The sequence below is a fragment of the Piliocolobus tephrosceles genome, chromosome 16 (assembly GCF_002776525.5).
Source record: "Piliocolobus tephrosceles isolate RC106 chromosome 16, ASM277652v3, whole genome shotgun sequence".
Lineage (NCBI taxonomy): Eukaryota > Metazoa > Chordata > Mammalia > Primates > Cercopithecidae > Piliocolobus > Piliocolobus tephrosceles.
Window position 1 is genome coordinate 50041512 of NC_045449.1, and position 24234 is coordinate 50065745.

The 24234-nt window shown below is 42.9% G+C and overlaps 2 protein-coding genes across 2 annotated transcripts; both read right to left on the bottom strand.

Moving 5' to 3' along the window:
• Positions 1-354: 354 nt before the first annotated feature.
• On the bottom strand, positions 355-5586 carry LOC111537412 (keratin, type I cuticular Ha3-I). Its single transcript, XM_023204148.2, has 7 exons — positions 4694-5586; positions 3614-3696; positions 2743-2899; positions 1328-1489; positions 1107-1232; positions 711-931; positions 355-499 (listed from the first exon to the last, which is right to left on the bottom strand). The coding sequence occupies exons 1-7, from the start codon at positions 5039-5041 to the stop codon at positions 382-384; spliced, it is 1215 nt and encodes a 404-aa protein (XP_023059916.2). The 5' UTR covers positions 5042-5586; the 3' UTR covers positions 355-381.
• Positions 5587-18118: 12532 nt separating this feature from the next.
• LOC111537702 (keratin, type I cuticular Ha3-II-like) lies at positions 18119-22015 on the bottom strand. Its single transcript, XM_026448695.1, has 7 exons — positions 21554-22015; positions 21368-21450; positions 20719-20875; positions 19680-19841; positions 19465-19590; positions 19064-19284; positions 18119-18236 (listed from the first exon to the last, which is right to left on the bottom strand). Exons 1-7 carry the CDS (start codon positions 21899-21901, stop codon positions 18119-18121), a joined length of 1215 nt encoding a protein of 404 aa, XP_026304480.1. The 5' UTR covers positions 21902-22015.
• Positions 22016-24234: the final 2219 nt, after the last annotated feature.

Below are 24234 nucleotides of genomic sequence, written 5' to 3' on the forward strand. Positions count from 1 at the left end.
GAAGATTTACTCCAATTATGTTCTGTTTCATAGCATGCCCATCAGTTTTGTCACAATTAATTGAATTTTCTCTAAATCGCATTTAGGTAAGTTTTGTTCAAGTATAACATGCTATGCAAATACGTCTTTATGATGATAGATATTACTTGATCTTGATCCTGCTGTAGGTCTCTCTATGTGACTCAGAAGACAGATTTTGCAGCCTTATGCTAAAGAATCAAGCCAGGGAATACAGTGGAAGGCTAGAGCTGACCCCTGGAAGCCAGGGCTGATAGAAAGGTTTCTGCCTCTTTCCAAAGTGTGTTCACTGTTGGAGATGTTGGGATGAAGTAGAGTTGAGGTGTGACTGATGCCTTTCTTCTCCTCCTGGTCATGGGGCCTCTAGCACCCAAAAGTGTTGCAAGGCCCGCACCGAGCACGTGGGCCACAGGGATTAGAGATACAGGGCCCAATGGACTTGTCACATGCGTTTGTTGTGGCGCAGGGGTTGGAGGGGAGCCTGTGGGCAGAAAATCATTGGAGCAAGTTAGAGTATAATGAGCTGAAGAGATTGGAAAATAATAAAAGGGCTTTGTATAAGAATATTGTTCTCCTTTGGACTGCCTCCAAACAAAAGCTTGAAATTATAAATTCATTTGCATCAAGAAGACTATTCATCTCCACAGCAACCTCACATGCCCCAAGGAAAAGATTACTACCCCCATACTGACTTGCAGTCCTCGCTCTCCAGGAGGTTCCGGTACGTGTTGATCTCACACTCCAGCCGGGCACGCACGTCCAGCAGCACCTGGTACTCCTGGTTCTGCCGCTCCAGGTCACAGCGGATCTCCGCCAGCTGGGACTCCACGTTGGTGATCAGGCTCTGCACCTGGGACAGCTGGGAGCTGTAGCGGGCCTCGCTCTCCGTCAGTGTGTTTTCCAGGGAGTCTCGCTGTGGTGGGGAAGATCAGGAATGTCAGAGAGCTGCTCCTAATAAGGTTCCTCCATGGGGTTCCAAAGAACTCACAAGCTCCAAGAGCTAAGGAGAGTGTGTGGCCCCAAGGGCATCCCCAGAACTCTGCCTCCCAACTTCTCATCGCTCACCAGCAGGGCTGAACGATACACACCAGGTTGTGCTGGGCCTGCAGCTCGATCTCCAGGGCATTGACTGTGCGTCTCAGCTCGATGATCTCCGCCTGGTAGGACTGCAGCTGCTCTGCGCTGGATACCACCTGCTTGTTCAGCTCCTCGGTCTGAAACACCCAAGTGGGGAAAGGATCAGACCCTGCCTCCAGGGCCGTAGGGTGAGCACCTCAGGTCCTGAGTGGCCACGTGCTTAGATGCCCACCTGCGTGGCAAACCATTGCTCCACTTCCCTGCGGTTGGTTTCCACCAGGGCCTCATACTGACTCCTGGTCTCGTTCAGGACCTGGTTCAGGTCCACAGCAGGGGCAGCGTCCACCTCTACATTGAGGCGGTCTCCAAGCTGGCAGCGCAGGGTGTTGACCTCCTGATTGAGAAAGGGCAAAAGTTTAAATTTCACAAAGGATCTTGGTGCTCTCCTTAAGAGAATGCAATTCAACTTCTGATCACTCTTAAGTTTTCAGGAAACTTTGTTCCCTCTGATCCTCTCATTAACCAGGATCTATATTCAATGACTAATCTGTATACTCCACTTTTTACAAAGTACTTTCAAGCTCATGACCTCTCTCTGCCCTTCGTATTAAATGTACCACTCCTCATTTAGAGAGATTCAGTGATTTGGGCTCAGAGCTGATACATGGCAGGCCATTATTTAAACTCTGGTCCCCAAATGCCCAGTTCAGTGTTTTTGCTAGTATACCATATTGCCTCATATGTTTGACTCTTAAGCATGGATAATGAAAAGAACAGAGTCTAGCTGAAGAGGAAATACAGAATGCTTACTTCAAAATCTGCAATCCTGGCATAGAAGAGACTTAAAGGGTGATTTGTTGATTCCACCAGCATAGATTTTGCTGAAAGCAATAAATACCTGTTTACTTCCCTGCTGAGCATAGCTTGGTCCTTGGGCTTAGGTGGATTTCAGACAAATTTGTATTCAACCTAATCTCTACCACTTAATACATTGCTTCTAGAAGCTTCTTGAAGCCTCGATTTCTTCATCTTAAAATGAGAACTGCCTCCAGAGTTAAAGCACTTAGCACAATGTTCGGCACATACTAAGCACCTGATTAATATTAACTGTCACCATTTACATTGTTCTTGGATTTCAGGTTGCATAAAATACATGTCTTCTTTTTTGTCCAACTGACTTAGCCGTAACAGTGAGCATTTTGCTCGAGGCTGTTTCCAAGCAACACTGAACAGCAGAAAGAGCTCTGGACAGGAATGACAGTTGCATTTTGTTCCAGCTCAGCCCACTCTGCCTGGTGGGCCTAGGTCATCCTGGCTTCTCCAGTTACAAATGGAGAATTGGAATAGAAGATGGCTGCTGTGTGCACTCTAACCAGGGTGCAGGAGAGGCTGTGGCTGCTTCCTTGTTACTCAACTTTCCTCATTACTGGGCTTGCCAACTTCCTCACCCTCATTCCTGCCTCTGGCAGAAAAATCCTAATCTCATATCACAGGTTGTTACATTACTCTTTCTCTACATATCCATTTTTGTATGCAGAATTACTTCCTCGGCTAATTGAGCCTCTGCCGACAGCCTGTCCTGGACCCTGTGGCGGTTATGAAACAGGCCTTGGCGAGTCTGAGCCCATCACTCTTCAGGGAACTCACCTGCTCATGGTTCTGCTTGAGGCACAGCAGCTCCTCCTTCAGGGATTCCACCTGGGCCTCCAGGTCAGACCCGCACAGGGTCAGCTCATCCAGGATCCTGCGCAGGCCATTGATGTCCGACTCCACCAGCTGCCGCAGGGACATCTCAGTCTCATATCTGTGATCATAGGAGGGTCAGGGACAGGCTGGGCAGGAATAGGCTTGGCCTTGACCCTGCTTTGGTTTTGTTTGTCAGGCAACTAGGAATTAGGGTTTGTAGTTTTTATAGCCATCTCTTTTGTTTAGGTTTTCAGCATCAAGCTAGAAGAAAACGCACTGGTAATTTTATGTTTAAAGATTCAGTGGATAGACTTCTATATTCCTAGCTACTCAGGAGGCTAAGGTGGGAGGATTGCTTGAGCCCAGGAATCTGAGGATCTGAGGTTACACTGAGCTATGATTGCACTACTGTCCTCCAGCCTGGGTAACAGAGCAAGTGCCTGTCTCTAAAAAAAAAAAAGAAACAAGAAAGCCAGTGGATTTAGGATGAAAGCCAATAAATTGTAAGATTTCCAAAATAATATACTTCCACATTCTTCATTCTCATGAATGGATTCTGTGCATAGGAGAACATCAGGGGCCAACACGTCTACAATGACCCACAGTACGACTAGGGATGTCACTTCACAGAGGAGAAGCAGGAGGAAAGGAAGTCTAAGGCCTGGAGAAAGGATCTCTGAACTACAGTGTGCAGTGGCTCTGTGAATCTTGGGCAAAGCATCTAGAACATAGCTCAGTCAGTGTTTGTTTAACTTGTATTGACAACAGGCTAAAGGGAAGGAGAGCAGCCAGAGAAGAAAAATAAACATCAACACCCCGGTTGCCCACTCACTTGGTCCTGAAGTCGTCTGAGGCCAGCTTGGCATTGTCGATCTGCACCACAAGCCTGGCATTCTCAGACTTGCTGCACAGGATCTGGAAGGCCCAAAACATTCAAGAATGAGCAAGGACTTGGTAATTTTTCGCCAATGGAAGTCCTTCCTAATTCACTTCCTTGGAAGGATCAGGATGAGAAATCACTGTCTATCTTATTAAATGCTTTCTATATACAGTAGGTACTCAATGAATACTTCCAAAATTATATTCAAAAAACAGAACACCAAAATATGCAAAAAGTATAAGTAGATAATCTTTTTTCTATCCTAATGAGCAATACTGAGAAGCCAACAATAATAATAGTTGACATTTATGAAAAACACCTACTATGTTTCTGGCATGATACTAGGAGCTGAGGATACAAAAATTGGTAAGCGTTTGATCCTGCCCTCAAGAAACTTTCAATCAAGCGGAAAAGACAAACAGGTAAACTAGCAGTTGCAGAGGACTGGATCAGGGAAGAAGCCACATGCTCCCAGATGTCCCAGACAACTGGGACTACTTTGTCCTAGGTAATTTCCAGTCTTCCCAGTTTTGGACAAACATTTTAGGCTCTCACTGGACACTGTGCACCAGGAGAAGCCCAGAGGTATGAAGATGAGGACAATGAAGTCAGGGTAAGTAGGAACCCAGAAGAGAGAGGCAGCCAGCAGTCCAAGGGGCAAAACGCTCAGATGAGGGAGAAAGAAAACAGCACAATCTTTACAAAAGATTCCATTTCCCCAGCTTCCTTTGGACTCAGTCCTTTTCTGTCACCTCAGGGTAATCATTCTGGAGCTTGGCAAGCATATGGAAGCATTCAGAAGTAGTTTTTAATTACAGCTCATTTATGCAAAGTACTGCTACCTCCACATAGACTAACACTATGCAAATATTTAGACCTAACAGTCCCAAGTCTAAGATTAGATGGGCCCTTAAGAAAACAAAATAGAAAGGCCAGTTTTCAGTTTTCCATTCACATCAAGAGCTCACATTGCTTCTCAATCAAAGCTCGAATTCTCTCCCGACTGGAGGCACTGTGTCGCCCACTCCCCACCTTCTGCTGGAGCTCCTCGATGGTCTTGAAGTAGGACTGGTAGCTGGCGCACACCAAGGGCTCCTGCTGCTGTGACCGCTCCCGGATGAGGTTCTCCAGCTCCGCGTTTTCCCGCTCCAGCTGACGCACCTTCTCCAGGTAGCTGGCCAGGCGGTCATTCAGGAACTGCATGGTCTCCTTCTCGCTGCCATTGAAGGAGCCCTCGCAGAACCAGTTGCAGTTGCCCACATTGGCAGGGATGTTGCAGGCCCCGGGTAGGGTGCAGCCGTGGCAGCTAGGGGGCACGCAGGGCCGGGAGGAGCAGCTGGTGCGGCAGCTCAGGCTGGGCAGGCAACAACTGTAAGACATGGTGCAGGGAGGGAGTGCCCAGCTGAAGACAAAAGAGTCCAAAATCTCCAAGTTGTAGAGCAGTGGGTCTCCTTCCTTCAGGGAGCATTTATACCTCGTCTGTGGAGGGTGTGGACTAAGGCAACCCTCCTTTTTTTTTTTTTTTTTCCTCGTTTTGTGATTGTCAAAAGCCCTTCCCTACATTTGTTGTGTTTCTTCAGAAGAGTCTCTTCCCTCATAAAAGACTTTACTTGGGCTTCTCGCTAAGTCAGGACTCCTCTTCCATGCTGTGTGTCATGATGCAAGAGCTTCATGGTGTGACTTCAAAGACCTGGACTCATGAAAGCCCTGGCCTTCATCAGTGGGATGCAGCAGGTCAAGAGACAGTATTGCTGTTCTGCTTCCTGACTTGAGGCCCCCAACTCCTTGGCACGCCTCTGGCTCTCCTTGGTAAAATGGAAAAGCATAGCTCTTGCCCATGTGTCTTTTGCTAGGTCACATTTCCAAGTGCTGAATTCCAAATTCATGGTTCTCAGAAAGAGGAATAGATCCTTTCTGGGGCAGTTCCTGATGGCCACCTTTCCTGATATGATGGGCCTTTTTCACGTCCATGATGACGTCAATCAACCAAATAATAGATATCCACTAGGACAATTTCATCCGGGGTGATGTAATAGACACTGGGAGGGGTGGGAGATAGGACCAATGCTATGGTCCGAAGTTCTTACTTGTTAAGAAGCTGCACAAGCCCAAGGTAGTGTGGACACTTTTCACAAACTAGATCCTTTTTACAAACATGATCTTCAAACATGCAGAACTGAGATGTCCATTACTCCTCACCACAACTCTTCAAGATAAATTGTATAATTCCCATTTTATAGATGAGCACACCAAGGCATAGATGGTAAGGGATAATAAGTTGTGGAGCTAGGATTCCAAAGCAGATCTCTTTTCTTTTCATCACAATATGCAGCTTAAGTATAAACGGCTTACTTCCTTCCCTTCTTCAGACAGGTCGCCCCTTTCTCCTCTCCAAGTTCTCTTTTTACCTTGACCATGACACTGTCATGACTTATGTGTTTGTCTCTCTCTCTCTATTTGAGTTCCCTGAAGGCAAGGGCAGGATCTAGTTTGTCTTTGAATTCCCAGCTCTAGGCACCTGGTAGGCACTGTTGAATGGGTGTGTGTAGAGGGATGAAGGGATGAACAGGAAATAATAATCTGAGGAAGGAGTTGACAAGCGGCAAGTGAGTAGTTTACACACTGGGGAGGGCGAGCGCCTCCAGGATTGGAAGCTCTCAAGAATGGATTTGTGCTGGGATGGGGAGGCTTCTAAGGAGCAGAGGGGAGAAAACTAGGAAGTGCAGGTGAGGAGAATAATGTGCACACAGGAATGGGGTGGGAAAGCCCAGGGCATGGTTGAAGGACCAGGGTAAGCCTAGGCAGCAGGAAGGGGAGAGTTGTGAAGGGAAGTGGTAGAAATTAAAACTTTATGGGGGATTGTATGGGGACCCTGTGGTAGGGGTCTCAATGGTGAAGTGCAGCAGCTTGGACTTCCCCAGAAGCTGTAGAGCCAATATAAGCTTTTGAACCTAAGTGTGGTGTGACAAAAGTCATTTTAGGAAATGTTTTAGCAAATATTTATCTGTTTTAGAAAAATGAAGGAAAGATTGGAGGCAAAGAGTTCAGCAAAGAGGCTATTGTAACAGTCCGTGTAAGACTAGAATTTATGGCAGGGATGATGATACAGATAAGGTTTAGTATAAGTGAGAGAGTTAGAGCACTGGGCCAAGAGAGAGTACAAAGAGAAGAGCAACAAGGAGCTGAGGACCAAACTTTGGAGAATTTCCCAATCAGAGATCAGGAGAAGGAAAAAGAATCTGTGATAAATGGAGAAATGGTGAGGAAAAAAAAGAATAAGAACAAGTTCGTGGCATCCCAGGAGGGCAGGAAGGAGGGTGCTTCCAAGAGGAGGTGACGTCAGATGTGCCAAGTGCAGCAAAGGGGCCACACATGATCAGGACCATGGAAAGGGTATTGGCTACCTTGACCAGAAAGCTGCCAAGACCCTTCCAGGGTCACACAGTTGTGTCTGCTGTATGCAGCGCCTGTGCACATTCTTAAAGTAATGTCCACAGTGAACTTTGGTAAACCAAGACTTCAAACACACAGAATTGAGATGTTTATTACTAAGAGAAATTCTGCTGCAATACATTTATATATCTGATTATAAAGCTTGGAGCTTTGATCTTACCAATACAGACTTTCATACAATAATTGGAGTGTGCTTTAAGCAGATGCCAGACTTGTTTGAACTTGATGATTCACAATAGTTTATTATTTAGGAACAATTATCCAAGAAGCATGAGTAATCTGAACTGCCCATGCATATGACACCACTTCTCTTTTGTCACAAGACGTTAGACAAGCCTTATTTGATATCCTAAAGAGGCAATGAGGAAAAAATTCAAGTATGTGCCTGAGGAGGCATACATTGGCCAGAAAGAGGAGGGGCTCCCTATGTCCTTGCTAGTAGAGGATGAAGCAGACGATAGAGATTCCAAGCTTCCCAGCTACAGCTACCAATCCAAGCAGCTTCCAAGCCTCCCAGCTACAGCTACAGACCAAAAACCAGATGGCTTCTCATTTGGCTCTTCTCTTCCTCCCTCTCACCTCCTAACATAGATCCTAAATATGAAAATGGTTAAAAGAGAGAGGGAAAACCTTGGAACAAGAGAGATATTGGGGATCCTAGTGGTCAACTCATCCAACCCCTTCATTTTATAAAGGGGAAACTGAGGCTCAGAATGGAGAATGGAGAAACTATCATCTAGCTAGGACCCAGATCTTCTGATTCCCACTGCATTATCATCCCCATCACCATCCTACTGAAATGTTGAAGAATTTCACAACCAATCTGATCTGCTATTACCTAAGGACAGAAATCAAGGGCAGTGAGAAAGACATCTTGTTATCCATAGATATGCTGTGTTGAAGAAGAATTATGAGTCAATGTGTAAATAAAGATAGAATTCAGCAATAGTACAGTTTCTTGTTACTCTCTGATTTCAATTGTTATTTCTAAATTGATGATACAATTATATACGAACAATTTGGTAATTGAAATATAATTATATCCCATCAGATATAGATTATATCCCATCTGTTTGGAGCAACTTAGAACAATTGGTCAAACAATGGTGACTCTACTCAACAGCAATCTGCTTATCTAGAGTAAGGTACACAAAAGATAGTCACAACAAAATTAAATTGTTATTAAAATGAGGAAAATTAAGAGATTAAAGAAAACACACCACAATGACACTGGATGCTATTAAACAACAGGATTATGAATTTTTTTTCATCTCTCCAAATTCTTTGAAAATACATGTGTTACTTCTGTACAATAAACAAAATAAAATTCACATTTAAAATTTCAGAATGAAATTCTTACAAATCTTCTAGAGGAACAATGAGTTGTTAAAAAAAAAAAGAAAAGAAAAGAAACCTACAAGGCTCCTGTTCCAATATAATTACTAAATTCCACTTGAGCCTGTTGTCCTAGAAATAAAGCCTTTGTTGTGATCAGCACTCATGCCCTTGTGACAACTGCTCTCTTTGCCCATTCCAAAGGTGAGCTACTAAGAAGGGATGAAGGGAAATCAAGCTACCTATAGCTCATGAATTGACTGGCATGAGGTCTGAGCTTTGGGTGAAGGAAAAGACAAGGAGGAGCAACCCTTGGAGAAACATTCTGCCATTGACTGCTAGAATGGTCCAAGATCAGCTGCTAGAACCACCTCATTTGACCCGCATCCATAGACTATACCTCCCACATACATATAAAGAATAATTAAATTTCTTTTCTGGAAATACTATCTAAGTCAGATAAAGACTACAAGCTTAGCATGCTGGAGCTACCAAGGACCTAACTGGTCATTTCACTCAACTCTTTCATTTTAAAAATGGGACAATTTTGACCCAAAAGGGGAAGTGACTTGCCCAAACTTGCAGAGAGCTTGTGAAACAGTCTAAATTGAAAAAGGATAAATTAGACTAGAGAAATAGGATAAGGCTTTTAGTCTTTATAAGAGAGTTCAGGCTGAGACCACTGAATGAGGTAAGTCTCTCTAAACACTAAACCCTTAGTAAAAATGTGAACTAGAAAAATAAAGTATGCTTATTGTTAAAGGAAAACTTTGAAAACTGAACTATCTCTTAGCTCTAATTTTAAAATTATAATAGTAAATAGTAAAATAGTTTTTAAAAAAACAGTAAATAGTAAAAATCTCCTTTGGGATTGTTAAACCAGTAACCTATTTATCATTAAGGTTTGGGGGTGAATCGATGCTACCCACATGCTTCAAGAACCTTCATGCTGATAAATTAACAAAACACCCAAGGAAATAACTCACAGTTAGCAAGAAGGAGAAGATACAAGATACAGAAGGTTAAAGCCAAGAATATTAAATATGTTTAAAGAGCTTATAGGACAAAATAAGGAATCAAATCCCTAAACAAAATGGTAATCACTATGCAAAAAATATAGGCATGTTTAAAAAAAGTCAAACAACTTCTAAAAGTGAAGAGTGTAATTTAAAGTGCAAATTTTAAATGTAAAATTTCATCAGTAGGTCTTTAGTGGCTTCAAACAGTCAAAATTTTCTTTTGATATCAATCATATTATTCAGGGTGCTAAGTTTTCACTCATCTCCTACTGAACTAATGAAATTTTAATTAAAAACAAAGTTTTAGCTCTCATAATTCTATTGGACACTTTTAGATATTTTATACTTCTCCTATTAAGTCACAGCAATTGTTTAATTGTTGCATTTGTTTTGTCAGCTTAATTTTTATTAATAATTGTTCCACAGAGCTTCACAGAAATATTTTAACAGAGTTCTAGGAGTCAACACATTTAATTGTTTTTCTTTTACTTTTTTGACTAAATGACAAATCCATTTTTATAAAATTAAGTTGACTCCTAATAGTTTTTTGTCTAGGGATTGATGTAATTTTGTTAATTTTTAAATGGGATGTCACATTTATTCATTTATGTTAAGATATAAAATATGCATTTCTGCCTCATTATTCCCTTTACTTTTATGTGTTCAATCACTTTTTATGTATTAAATTGTTCTTAGCTTTAATAACTGAAATATCGCTTTCTTACAAAACCAAATAAAGTATTGTCATCTCTGTTAGAATTGCATTTATTAAAGCCAAATCTTAAAAAATTAATAATAAAAGAGCCTTTCTTTTCTACAAAAGTAAAATACTTCAAACTTTCAAACTCGATTGATAGGTTAAACATTAAGTTAGACAAAGATAAAAAGAGAATAAGTCAACTGGAAAAGATAGATAAGGAAATTTACCAGAATATAACACAGAAATATTTAGAGATTGAAAATATGAAAGAGATGACAGACAAACTAGAATGTGAAGGTCCAAAATCTGTTTGAAGAAGTACAGAAATGGCTATATGAAGAGCTTGGGGAAGTCTCTCTCCTAGAAAGACATCAATTAAGCCACTCAAAATTATCAAAGACGTCAGTCAAAGGCTCTAGACATTGATTAAAGGCCTTACAACAAATTGAGAAGCATTTACTCAACAACCACAAAAAAAATGGAAACTTGGTAAGAACACTGGGGGCTATGATGTTTAAATGAGGGACTCCATTATTTCTCATAGCTCTGCCTTCCAGAAGCACCATAGGCTGGGCAGCCGAGTGACAGTTCCCAGTCCTCCCAGCAGCCAGTACACATCAGCAGATCCCATTTTTCATAACTTACCCATTTCTAATCCAGGCAGGGCAGCTTGAAGAATACAGTCCTTCTTTCCTACACCCCTCTGGTTACAAGAGAGATGTTCCATTGGGCTCCACAGTTAAGATGGCAGTATCACCCAAGTTGATCTAAACTTTCAACAACATCTACCAAAATCCCAGTGAGCTGTTTCATAGAACTTGACGTGTTGTTCCTTTTCTTCATGTGGAAATACAAAAGACCCAGAATAGCCAAAACAATCTTGAAAAAGAAGAACAAAGTAGGGGGATCAATATTTCATGATTTCAAAACTTACTACAAAGCTACAATAACCCAGACAGTATTCTATTGGCATGAAGATAGACATATAGACCAACAGAATAAAATTGAGAGTCCAGAAATAAACCCTCACATTTATGGTCCATTAATTCTCAACATAGGTCCCAATATAATTAATGAGGAAAAATAGTCTTTTTAGTAAATAATGCTGGGACAACTAGACATCCGCATGCAAAAGAATAAAATGTTTGACCCCTTTCTTATATCACAGACAAAAAAAAAAAATGACTGAAAATGGATCACAGCCTAAATGTAACAGCTAAAACTAGAAAACTTAGGAAAAAACTGTAGAAGTAAATCTTCGTGATCCTAGGTTAGGATCATGCACTTATTCCTCCATAATACATGTTATATGTTACAACATGGATGAACCTTGAAACATGCTATGTAAATGAAGCCAGGCAAAAAAACACATATTGTATGACTTCATTTATATAAAATGTCCAGAATAGGCAAATCTATAGAGACAGCAGTGATTTCCTGGGCCTGAACGGCTGCAGGGAACAGAGTGACTACTAATGGGTACAAGGTTTCTATTAGAGGTAATAAAATGTTTTAAAATGGTAGTAGTAGTTACAACTCTCATTATACTAAAAACCATTTGGTTTTATACTTTAGATCTATACATTTTATAGTATATGAATTATAAATATGATATATTAATTATATTTCAGTGAAGCTATTTTTTAAAAAAAGGAATTCAGAAGGAGAAAATGGAGTATAAAATATAAGTAATATTCAAAAAATGTAATGGCTGAGAATTTTCCACAGGTATTGAAATACATGAATCAATCAAGAAGCACATAAGTCCTAAGCAGGAAAACTAAACTAAAGCCATCCCCAGAAATAACACAGTGAAGCTGCACAACACTAAAGACAAAGAGATGATCTTAGAAACAGTCAGAGAGAGAAAAAAATAGAAGAATTACCAATAGTGGAAATACAGATTAGCAATAGGCTTTTCAGCATCAACAACATAATCCAGAAGATAATGGTATAATATTTCCAACATGCTGAAGGAAAATAGCTGCCAACCTAGAATTTTATACAAACTAAACGATCACGTAAGAGTGACCACTAAGGAAAGATATTTTCGGAGAATAACAGAGAGGTTATCACTTACAGATTCTTAGTCTGCTGTGTGTTGCTACAACAGAATTCCACACAGTGGGTAATTTATAAAGAAAATAAACTGATTTCTCACAGTTCTAGAGACTGGGAAGACCAATATCAAGATGCTGGCATCTGATAGGGGCCTTCATGCTGCATTGTCCCATGGTAGAAGGTGTAAATGCAAGACAGCATGACAGCCAGAGAGCAAAAGGAGGCCAAACTCCTTTTATAACAAGCCCACTCTCATGATAACTACCCCCCTCCCATGATAAAATGACATTAATCCATTGATGAAGGCAGGGTTCTCATGGCCTAATCACCACTTAATGGTCTCACCTCTTAATACCAACACAATGGCAATTAAACTTGAACACAAGTTTTGGAGGGGTCATTCAAACCATAGCAAATGCTATAAAAACTATCAAAGAATGTATTTCAGAAAATAGAAAGTTAAAACCAGAAAGGAGAAATAAAGTCCAAGAAACACTGCAAACAAATAAACTGGTAACCATGTAGATAAATCTAAATAATAATAATAATGACCAAATTTTGGAGCATAAAAATAAGGTAAGATTGAATGTGGTGACTGACATCTATAATCCTAGCACTTTCAGAGGCCAAGACGAGAGAATCGCTTGAGCCTAGGAGTTCAAGACCAGTCTGAGCATCATAGAAAGACCCTCATCTCTACAAAAAAAAAAAAAAAATTAATTAGCTATGCATGGTGACATGTGCCTATAGTTCCATTACTTGGAAGACTGTGACAAGCAGATAGGTTGAGCCCAGGAAGTTAAAGCTGCAGTGAGCTATGGTCATGCCACTGCACTCCAGCCTGAGCAACAGATCAAGATCCTGTCAATAAATAAATAAATAATAAAATAAACTGAGGTATAAAAAGTAAAATAAAGAACATAAATAAAAATTTCTGACAGGGCACAGTGGCTCACACCTGTAATCCCTACACTTTGGGAGGCCAACACAGAGAATCCCTTGAACCCAGGAGTTCAAGACCAGCCTAAGCAACATAGGGAGACTTTGTCTCTACAAAAATAAAAAGTAAAAAATTAGCCAGACATGGTGGCATGCACATGTGGTCCCAGCTACTTTGGAGGCTGAGGCAGGAGGATCACTTGAGCCTGGGAGGTTAAGGCTGTAGTGGGTCATTGTATTAGTCCATTCTCACACTGCTATAAAGAAATACCTGAGACTAGGTAATTTACAAAGAAAAGAAGTTTAATTACCTCACAGTTCTGCAGGCTGTATAGGAAACATAGAGACTTCTGCTTCTAGGGAGGCCTCAGGAAGCTTCCAATCATGGTGGAAGGCAAAGGTGCAGCAAGGTGTCTCACATGGTGGGAAAAGAAGCAGGGGAGCGGGGTAGGTGCCACACAACTTTAAACAACCAGATCTTTTGAGAACTCACTCACCATTGTGACGACAGTACCAAGGAGGATGGTGTTAAATCATTTATGAGAAACTGCCCCCATGATTCAATCACCTCCCACCAGGCCCCACCTCCAACATTTGGAATTAAAATTCAACATGAGACTTGGGCAAGGACAACATCCAAACTGTATCAGCTATGATTACACCACTGCACTCCGGCCTGGGTAACAGAGTCAGACCCTGTCTCTTAAAAAAAAAAACTTCTATGGACCTTGTTTTTATGCAAGAAGGAAGAGATTAAATTAGCTAGTGTTAAATCAAGTGTGCACATTTAAAAATTAAGAACACTTATTAAAAGGGGGAACAAAGGAAACGAGATCAATCCACAGGTGTCAGGAAGTGAGGAAACAATAAGCAATGAGGAAACAATAAGCAAAGAAAAAATACCATGCTTAATGGAAAGGACAAAGTAAGATTTTTAAAATAAGTCCAAAAAGTCAGTAATAAAATTACATGTAAATAGAGTAAATCCTATTTCTCCACATCAGACATAGAGTGCCCTGACCACCTTATCCAAAAGTTTCCACCTCCTATTCCCTTTCCTATTTTTCCTCTCAGCACTTATTGCTTGACATGGTCATGCTTGCTTGCCTCTTTTTATTGTCTGTCTTCTTCCACTTGAAAGTAAGCTTCTTAGAGCAGGTCTTTGCTTTGTTCACTGCTCTGCCCAACAGGCACCATCATAAGCACTCAATGATTATATGTTGAATTGAATTAAATTTATAGAGAAGACACATGAATGACCAACAAAAATATTTTTAAATGTTTAATTTCACTAGAAATTTTTAAATTACAAAGTGAGACAAGCTAGCATTGTACCCACATTTCATTGGCAGCATTGCCTTGTCACACTAGATGGCCAATCGCAGGTCATCATCATGTCATGGTGAATTTTACAGCCAGTGTATCTTGCCAAATCAGTAAGCTGAGTAGTGCCAACTGAAAAATCACAAGATTCATAAACTTGGAAAGGAGACCTTTATTTCTCATAAAAGGCTGCAGCCCCCAGGCTGGCCATCCTACAAGTTGGGAAGCGTAGCCTCTGGCAGAAGCCAAGAGTAAGCATTTTGAGGGAGGGAAATGTGAGAAAGGAATGTATGCTGAGTGAGGCGGCCAAATATACTATTTAATACGCTACAGGAGGAGTCATGAATATTTATGAAAAGACAAATGTAAGCATGTGCAATTTAGCTTCATGCCTCTTCATGGGTCGCATGTTCACAAATGGTAGCATTAGCATGATCCAAGGATGGAGTTTTTGACCCTCTAATGTTGAAAGGTGAGGTAGAGGATGTGAAAACTCCCACTGCACATCCTCTGTAGACTGGCCAGACCACTCCATGGTTGGTGGTCTCTTATCAGGAAGGAATGCCGGTCGGTTGCTGTGTTGAAACCGCAAAAGGGAGGAGGAAGGAATCCAGTCACAGCTTCAGATGATGGGCTAAAGGTGATAAAGGAATGATTCATCTGTTTCTTATTTTCCAGAGCTGGTTTCTGCTTACTCCTTAGGAAAGAATTCAGGTTAAAGGTTAATAAGGAAGGGGCATACTGAGGCATGTCTGATCTCCCGTCCTGTCATGGTCAGGGACTCTGATTTTTTCTTTCTTTCCTTCTTTTTCCTTTTTTTTTTTTTTTTTTTTTCTTATTATACTTTAAGTTCCGGAATATATGTGCAGAACGTGCAAGTTTGTTACATAGGTATACATGTGCTATGGTGGTTTGCTCCACCCATCAGCCCATCTTCTACATTATTTCTCCTAATGCTATCCCTCCCCTAGCCCCCCACCCCCCAACAGGCCCCAGTGTGTGATGTTCCCCTCCCTGTGTCCATGTGTTCTCACTGTTCAACTCCCAGTTATGAGTGAGAACATGCGGTGTTGGTTTTCTGTTCCTGTGTTAGTTGGCTGAGAATGATGGCTTCCAGCTTCACCCATGTCCCTGCAAAGACACGAATGCATCCTTTATGGCTGCATGGTATTCCATGGTATATCTGTGCCACATTTTCTTTATCCAGTCTATCATTGTTGGGCATTTGGGTTGATTCCAAGTCTTTGCTATTGTGAACAGTGCTGCAATAAACATACGTGTGAATCTGTTTTTAAGGTTTCTCTTTGGTACCCTCGGCCAAGACAGAGTCTTTTCAGTCAGTTGGAGGGCTTAGGATTTTAGTTTTATTTCTCAGTAGTGACACTGACCCTTCCCAGATACTTCAGAAAAGCAGTTTGGCTTTGTCCTGAGAACAAGTGAGCTCCCTGACACTCCTTTCTCTTATCCTCCAAGGAAAGCACGATGGCAGAGATAAGAACTAAGGACTGTTTTCCCTAGACCCACGTTTCCCACTGACACAACTCCATCAAACATAGAGACAAGTTTTGCTTAATATTTTACACATTGAACACTAAGAACAAGGTGTATTCACCGTGTTGAGATCTTTGAACTCTCACTCACAAAGCACGCGACAGGGTATTTGGGAGGCACTGTTCCCGGTGAAGGCAGCTGAGAGGTAACTATCAGTGGACAGTAATCCCAGAATGTGTGGAGAACTGCCGGGATAAATTGAACAAGGGCGATTTGCATGAGGCAAGGAGGCGGCTCCGGGGAATGAACTCTCCCTGAGGAAAGAGAGGCTAGAGTCCACAAACTGGGTCTAAGACATTCTGAGCAGAGCATGGAGTATCACTCAGATGATCTTCCAAGGTCTCCCGCCTAAGCCACAGCAACATCAACAACAAAGGAGTAGATATTAAATGAACTAGAATATGAGAGTGCAAGAATGTAAGACTGGCCAGGAGCAGTGGCTCACACTTGTAATCCCAGAAATTTGGGAGGCTAAGGTGGGCAGATTGCTTCAGCCCAGGAGTTCAAGACCAGTGTGGATAACCCAGCTGGTCTCTACAAATAATACAAAAATTGGCCATGCGTGGTGGCATATGCCTGTAGTCCCATGTACTCAAGAGGCTGAGGTGGGAGGATAGCCTGAGCCTGGGGAGTTCAAGGCTGCAGTGAGCCGTGATCATGCCACTGTACTCCAGCTGGGGTGATAGAGTGAGACTCTGTCTCAAAAAAAAAAAAAAAAAAAAATTTTTTTGAGAATTTAAGACTGACATATGATGATGGAACCGACATCATCACAGCAGGGGAGATAGAATAAGCTTCATCTCAAGGAAAGAAGACGTAACTAGCAGATTGGTTAATCTCGGGACAATCTGCAGACTGGGGGAGTGGCCTTGGCACAAACCACAGCATGCGCAGTGATGGGAACCATTAACCTTGGTTAGACATCAGTTAGGCACCAGTAGGAGCCAGGCATCAGGAAAGTGGTCACTGTTAGCATTTGCAGACGCCTGACTTGTAATATCCTAATTTGATTCTAAATAACTTTGAGGGGGAGGGTCCCAAAATTCATATGTAGTTCCCATGGTTAAACAATTCAAGTGAGAAAAGAAACACTTTCAAAATAGGTTGGGTATTGCTCAAATATGGAAGATGGCAAGGTGGTGCTTTTTAGTATTGAGTTATTCAGTATTTCACAAAGGAGAGTTTCAAAGATGCTTTGAGCGCTAATAGCATTGTGTCTCCCCAGGAGGATGTACAAGCTCTAGGTGCTTGTTTGAAATCAGTTTTATTCTCTCATAGTTACACCTTATGTGTAACTGACAAGCAGAGAGTGAACTCTGGGTTCAGTCCTGCCATTGATCCTTCCTCACTGTGAGGAAGAGAAAAAATTAGTAGCACAATTCCTGGTATTTGGTAGGTGTTCAGTAAATATTAACTTCTGTCATCCTCTGGTAGGGACTTAAAAGAAAGAGTGGAACTGTCTAGAGGTGCTATCCATTGCATTTTACTGAGTAAGGTCCCATGAGAAATATGTTTATCATATTCAGATGAGGCCTCTTGTCCTAGTGATCCCACTTGTTTTATGCTGGCCTAAGTGGATGCTGGGACTCACTGTGCTTAATGAATGTTAATGAAGGTGATGAAGACCTTTTAGGAGATGATTAACCTATAAAGTCCACCTTCTGCTTTCAAGTGGCTTTATAAGAAGCACACAGAGAGTCAACACTTTGAAAATAATGAATACAAATGAGAATCATGTCTGCTTTGCAAGAGGAAAGTTTATTAGGCGATTTGGGGAACTGCAATAAAGGTAGAAGCAGCAGAGAGAACAAAACACCTCGTATGCCACTGTCACAGCTCCAACCTCTGACCATCAGAACCCAAACTGAGTACAGGAGAAGGGCTTGGGGTGAGGAGGATCAAGTGGGCCTAGGTTCAGAGTCAGACCCAAACACTGAGCATTTGTTCTCCTTCCAGACCATAATTGTGGTGATGCCTCGGGGTGGGGTCTGCTGGCTGATGGTTGTCAGAGATGTGGAACTGGCCCATCGATGGTAGTTCTGTCTTCATGCTATACTCCTGCTGGCCCCAGAGTATCTAGCACCCAAAGGTGTTGCAGGGCCCACAGCGGGAACGAGGACCACAAGCATTGGTGATGCAGGATCCAGTGGACTTTTCATATGCATTGGTGGTGGCGCAGGGGTTGGAGGGCAGCCTGGGATGCAGAAGCATTATACTATCAGCATGAGAAGGGTGATTCAAACAAGGGAGGCTCAACCCAAAGAGGCATAGAAACAAGCAGAAATCGTTCTCTGATGTCCTAGGAAGCCATGCCTTGTTTGGATCACTTCTTCTACAGAGTTCTGATACAATGGCAGAAATGAGCAAAGAACATGTAAGGTGGAATGCCAGCCTTCCTTCTATGACCCTGGACACACAAGAAAGTCACTTCCTCCTTCTAAGCCTCAGCTTTCCCACCTATAAGTTAGGACTGGTAGTACCAACCACACAGGATTATGAAAATTCCACAAGATTGTGTTCATAAAAATATTATGTTCGCTGGCAATTGCCATACTCTGTTAGTGATTGATCATCATCCCTATTGACACTCAAATGCTCATCTATAAGATGGTGATAATGAGTCCCACTCTGCCTGCCTCAGATGATTCTAACAAGAATTAATGAAACGGAGGATTTGAAAGTTCCATTTAAATCAGAGAAAGTGATCATTGTTACAGTTTTGTTTTCCTTTTTGTGGTGACAAGACAGTCCTGAAGATAGAAAGATTTATTTGCCCATCAGCATCCAAAAAATCTCTGCTGGAGGAAGCAGTCAAGTCCCATGTCTATCTTTTGTAAAAGAAAATATAATTAGCCCCGGTAATGTTAGCAATAAATATCCCATACTTCCCACAGCTGTAATACAAAACTCTGGCCTCTACAGACAGGTTGGCATCTGAAACTTGATCTTCAAAGTCCCTGTTTTATCCTACAGTAGAATAGTGACTGTGCCTTGCAGGGGTGCCGCCCACCAGGTACTCACTTGCAGTCCTCGCTCTCCAGGAGGCTCCGGTACGTGTTGATCTCGCACTCCAGCCGTGCACGCACGTCCAGCAGCACCTGGTACTCCTGGTTCTGCCGCTCCAGGTCACAGCGGATCTCCGCCAGCTGCGACTCCACGTTGGTGATCAGGCTCTGTACCTGGGACAGCTGGGAGCTGTAGCGGGCCTCGCTCTCCGTCAGCGTGTTTTCCAGAGAGTTTCGCTGTGATGGGGAAGATCAGGAATGTCAGAGAGCTGCTCCTTATAGGGTTCCTCCATGGAGTTCCAAAAAAACTCACAAGTTCCAAGGAGCTAAGGAGAGTGTGTGTCCCCAAGGGTGTCCCCAGGACTCTGCCTCCCAATTTCCCATCGCTCACCAGCAGGTCAGAACAATACACAATACCAGGTTGTGCTGGGCCTGCAGCTCGATCTCCAGGGCGTTGACCGTGCGTCTCAGCTCGATGATCTCCGCCTGGTAGGACTGCAGCTGCTCTGCGCTGGATACCACCTGCTTGTTCAGCTCCTCGGTCTGAAACACCCAAGTGGGGAAAGGATCAGACCCTGCCTCCAGGGCCCTGGGGCACCTCGGGTCCTGAGTGGCCATGCTTAGATGCCCACCTGCGTGGCGAACCATTGCTCCACTTCCCTGCGGTTGGTTTCCACCAGGGCCTCATACTGACTCCTGGTCTCGTTCAGGACCTGGTTCAGGTCCACAGCGGGGGCAGCATCCACCTCCACATTGAGGCGGTCTCCAAGCTGGGAGCGCAGGGTGTTGACCTCCTGATGGAGAAAAGGGAAACAATGAACCTACGGCAATGGATCTGCCATTTTCCTGCTCCAGGAAAATGAGCACAATACTGCCCAAAAAGCACTGAAAGGAATATTCTGATCATCTCCAAAGAGTGACACGCACATTTTATAGCAATAAACTCCAACAGAGATCACATCAATTGTTGTCCCATAGAAACTGAAACCTTATACCTTCTATAAGACTAGGTCTAAACTCCTTGGCATATGCAAGTCCTTCCTCGTTTCCCATCACATCTTCACTTTTACCACACCCTTGGAGGTACTGCATGCCCAGCCATACCCAGATACACCCTGCCCTGCCACTTCTGTGTCTTTGTTCAACCTCTTCCCTCAGACTGAAACACCCAAGTACTGAAATCCTCCTCTTTGCATCTGAGAAGAGTTCTCTATCTCCTCTTGGGCAGCCTGGATTATTTCTAGAGGATACTGCTTGTACATCTCATATGGTACTTGTTTCACTCTGTCTTGTTTACATCACTGTGTTTATATGACTGTCTTTCTATACTAGACTATGAGCTCTTTGAAGAAAAGGGCCATGTCTTATTTCTTTTTTGTCCCTCCATCTCCACCACCAAATTCAGGACCTAGTGGTGATGAGCAGAGAGCAGGGCTCAATGAATGATGCCCCTCCTCAGTAATTTCAGCACCTGCCTAACCCTCACCCAGCCACTGGAGAATGAGCAGCTCACTCCACTCCTTGATATGGATGTAGCACCATCACTCTCTGAGAATACCTTGAGTTCCTCGGAGAAGGGTCCCAGAACAGGGATCCAGACAGTAATCGTCTCCTGATTCCCAGTACTAGTAGCTTAGCTCTGAGGCCTGCTTTTGTGAATTTGTTTCATACCTCCTCATGGTTCTTCTTCAGGCAGATCAGCTCCTCCCTCAGGGACTCCACCTGGGACTCCAGGTCGGACTTGCAGAGGGTCAGCTCATCCAGGATCCTGCGTATGCTGTTGATGTCCGACTCCACCAGCCGCCTCAGGGACTGCTCTGTCTGGTACCTGGATGCATCGGAGTGGGAGGATAAGTCAGAAAAGAAAACCACCTTCCCTTCTCATGTGTTGTTTGGGTAGAATTGACCTGAATCTTCTCGAACTTACATAGCTTTCTGCCTCTTCTCTTCCATATGTTTTAGTCAAGCTGTCCATGGAGAGGCTGGAGAGGTTCCCTGACTCACCCTAACACCACAAGGAGCCCACAGGCACGCATGATATGAAGTGTCTCACTGTGCTCTCAGTTTTGTTAACTAATATACCACCAAATCAATTCCCAAAGAACAATTCATTTCAATCTCTGAATTTTGTGGTTTAAGAAACACTTCCAAAAAGACCAGTATAGACCAAAGAGCAGGCAGCACATGAGTCCAGGTCTCTGTTTGAAACTGATTTTACATAACCAGCCCTAGGAGGAGAAATGGCTTTCTCTTCTCTTCCAGGCAATAGTAGGTCCCTAGGGCCATGAAAGAACCATAGGGACCTTGAAGTTCAACATACTTGCTTCTGAAGTCGTCAGAGGCCAGCTTGGCATTGTCAATGTTCACCACCAGCCTGGCATTCTCAGCCTTGGCACACAGAATCTGAAAAGAAATTTCTCTCATGAGGTACACTTGAACTTGAGAATGTCTTACTGTTCAAAGAGAGCCAGCTGCTGCTGGCCCCCCACGTGGCCGACCCGCTCACCTTCTGCTGGAGCTCCTCGATGATCGTGAAGTAGGACTGGTAGCTGGGGCACAGCAAGGGCTCCTGCTGCTGCGACCGCTCCCGGATGAGGTTCTCCAGCTCCGCGTTTTCCCGCTCCAGCTGACGCACCTTCTCCAGGTAGCTGGCCAGGCGGTCGTTCAGGAACTGCATTGTCTCCTTCTCGCTGCCATTGAAGGAGCCCTCGCAGAACCAGTTGCAGTTGCCCACATTGGCAGGGATGTTGCAGGCCCCGGGCAGCGTGTGGCCGTGGCAGCTAGGGGGCACGCAGGGCCGGGAGGAGCAGCTGGTGCCGCAGCCCAGGCTGGGCAGGCAACAACTGTAAGACATGGTGCTGGGACAGGTAATGGAAAAGCAGGTAAGCTGCTGGAAGTGGATGTGGGCGGGTTTGAGTCTCTCCTTCCCATACGGTCCTTTTATACTATTAACGGTGGGTGGGGGCTTGGCATACGCATAGTTTCCTTTCCTAATGCTTCAGCTAATTTTTCTCCAAAATATGCTAGTTAGATGCTTCTAAAGAGTCCCCCCTCAACCCATAAAATTATTCCATTCAGCTTATGTCACACCAGGCTCTTCCTGGGTGCTAGTGGTTGGTGAAATCAGAGTTTCATCAGATGGCTTCATGGGAGATAGAATCATCACAGCCCCAAAAGGCTGTCCACATTACTCAGAGGGGAGGACATCCAGGGACATGGGGTGGAGTTGTTTGGGAATCAGGGATTCCTCACCCAGGAGGTTCTGCCACTGTTCTTTCTCCCCAGAGAGAGAACTCTGAGAGAGAGCTTTGAGAGTTACTCTTCCAGGTAACTCTTTCCTCCCACATTCATCATGTTTCAGCATTCAATTTGTTTTTACAGCAGAAACTCAACCTGTATTCGCTGAAAGGATCCTGAGCCTTACTATTGGTTGGGGTTTAGGGAACTTGCCAGCACATGGAGAGACTGAAAACAATGGCATGTTCATGGTTGAGAAATGAGAAAGTAAAATGGAAACCAACTGAATGGATGGGAACATACCTAAAAGGGGGTATCTGCAAACGGCAGCCCACAGGTCAAGTTTACCCTGCTGCATTTTTGTAAATAAAGTTTTTGTTTGTTTTCTGTTTCTTTGAGATAGAGTCTCACTCTGTCACCCAAGCTAGAGTGCTGTGGCAAGATCTCAGCTCACTGCAACCTCCACCTCCCGGGTTCAAGCAATTATCTGCCTCAGCTCCCCAAGTAGCTGGGATTACAGGCGCCCACCACCACGCCCAGTTAATTTTTGTATTTTCAGTAGAAACGGGATTTCACCATGTTGGCCAGGCTGGTCTTGAACTCCTGACTTCATGATCCACCCACCTCGGCCTCCCAAAGTGCTGGGATTACAGGCATGAGCCACCGCGCCCAGCAGTAAATAAAGTTTTAATGGAACACAGCCGTGCCCATTTGTTTAGCTATTGTATATGGCTGCTTTTGTGCTACAGTGGCAGAGTTGTGAAGTTGTGACAGACTATAGGGTCCACAAAGCCCTAAAATTAAAAAGTTTGCCAACTTGTAGTGAAGCAACAGCCTCTCTAAAGATGAGCAAGAGTAGAAATATCTAGAAGAAAAACTATGCTGGAAACAGTCTGGAGCAGTGAGAGTTCAGACGGCAGCACTGAAGCATGAATATGAAGCATAGTACCGCAGACTCACCAAGAAATGAAAATTGGAACAAGGTGCTCAGAGATATCTTTGTATCCATGGTGGCTTTTTCTCAAGTTCTCTGGAAATTTCTATCATCTTATTTCTAGACTTGCTCCTCTTTCTAGAGTATTAACTCTCCTAGAGGTATGACTCTGCCAGCCTAAGATGCTTCCAGGACAAACCACAGTGCCCATAGAATGCAGCTTTACTCTGTTGTCCCTACAAATAGACACTGTCTCTGGTAAGTGTGCTTCTCTCTATCACCTCTGGGATCCAGTTACCCTTTGACTCTTCCATAACCTAGGGAGCCTCTCTATTGCCCAGTAATCACTCTTAACAGAATAGCCTTCCCTACCTCACTTCTTTTCCCTGTCACTCTACGTTTGCTTTGTTCTGCATAGAAACAAAGTCATGTTTCAGAAAGAAGTCCCAAAAGATTATTTGTGGAACACAATACAAATCATTTAAAGAAGGATGCATCTGAATTTCAAAGGCAGCATGAGAGGAGCAGAAAAGTACATCTTTGATTTTATTAATTTGTTTCCTCTTTTTTCTTAGTCTATCTAGAGGTTTGTAAATTTTCTTTATCTTTCAAAAAATCTCTTAGTTACATTGATTTTTTGCTATTGTTTTTCTAGTCTCTAGTTTTATTTATTTCTATTTTTATTTATTTCTGCTCTAAGTTTTATCATAAATATCATAATAACACTTAGAGCAAAAAGTGTTATTATATCCTTCCTGCTGCTAACTTTGAGCTTAGTTTATTCTTTATCTTTTTTAATTTTTTAAATTTTAAGTTTTGTAGGTACATAGTAGGCATGTGTGTATGTTTACATATAAGTTTATATACATATACAAAAACTTTCCTCTTAGTACTGCTTTTGCTGCATCCCATAAATTTTGATGTATTGTGTTCTCATTTTCAATTGTTCTCAAGATATTTTCTAATTTCTTTTTTGATTTTTTCTTTGACTCATTGATTATTTAAATGTGTTTTTT

Coding starts and splice junctions, on each gene's coding strand:
- LOC111537412 (XM_023204148.2), bottom strand. CDS start 5,041: ATGTCTTACAGTTGTTGCCTGCCCAGCCTGAGCTGCCGCACCAGCTGC. Junction 2,900..3,613: donor TCAGACGACTTCAGGACCAA/GTGAGTGGGCAA, acceptor CTATGATCACAG/ATATGAGACTGAGATGTCCC. Junction 932..1,106: donor TGCAGGCCCAGCACAACCTG/GTGTGTATCGTT, acceptor TCCCCACCACAG/CGAGACTCCCTGGAAAACAC.
- LOC111537702 (XM_026448695.1), bottom strand. CDS start 21,901: ATGTCTTACAGTTGTTGCCTGCCCAGCCTGGGCTGCGGCACCAGCTGC. Junction 20,876..21,367: donor TCTGACGACTTCAGAAGCAA/GTATGTTGAACT, acceptor CGATGCATCCAG/GTACCAGACAGAGCAGTCCC. Junction 19,285..19,464: donor TGCAGGCCCAGCACAACCTG/GTATTGTGTATT, acceptor TCCCCATCACAG/CGAAACTCTCTGGAAAACAC.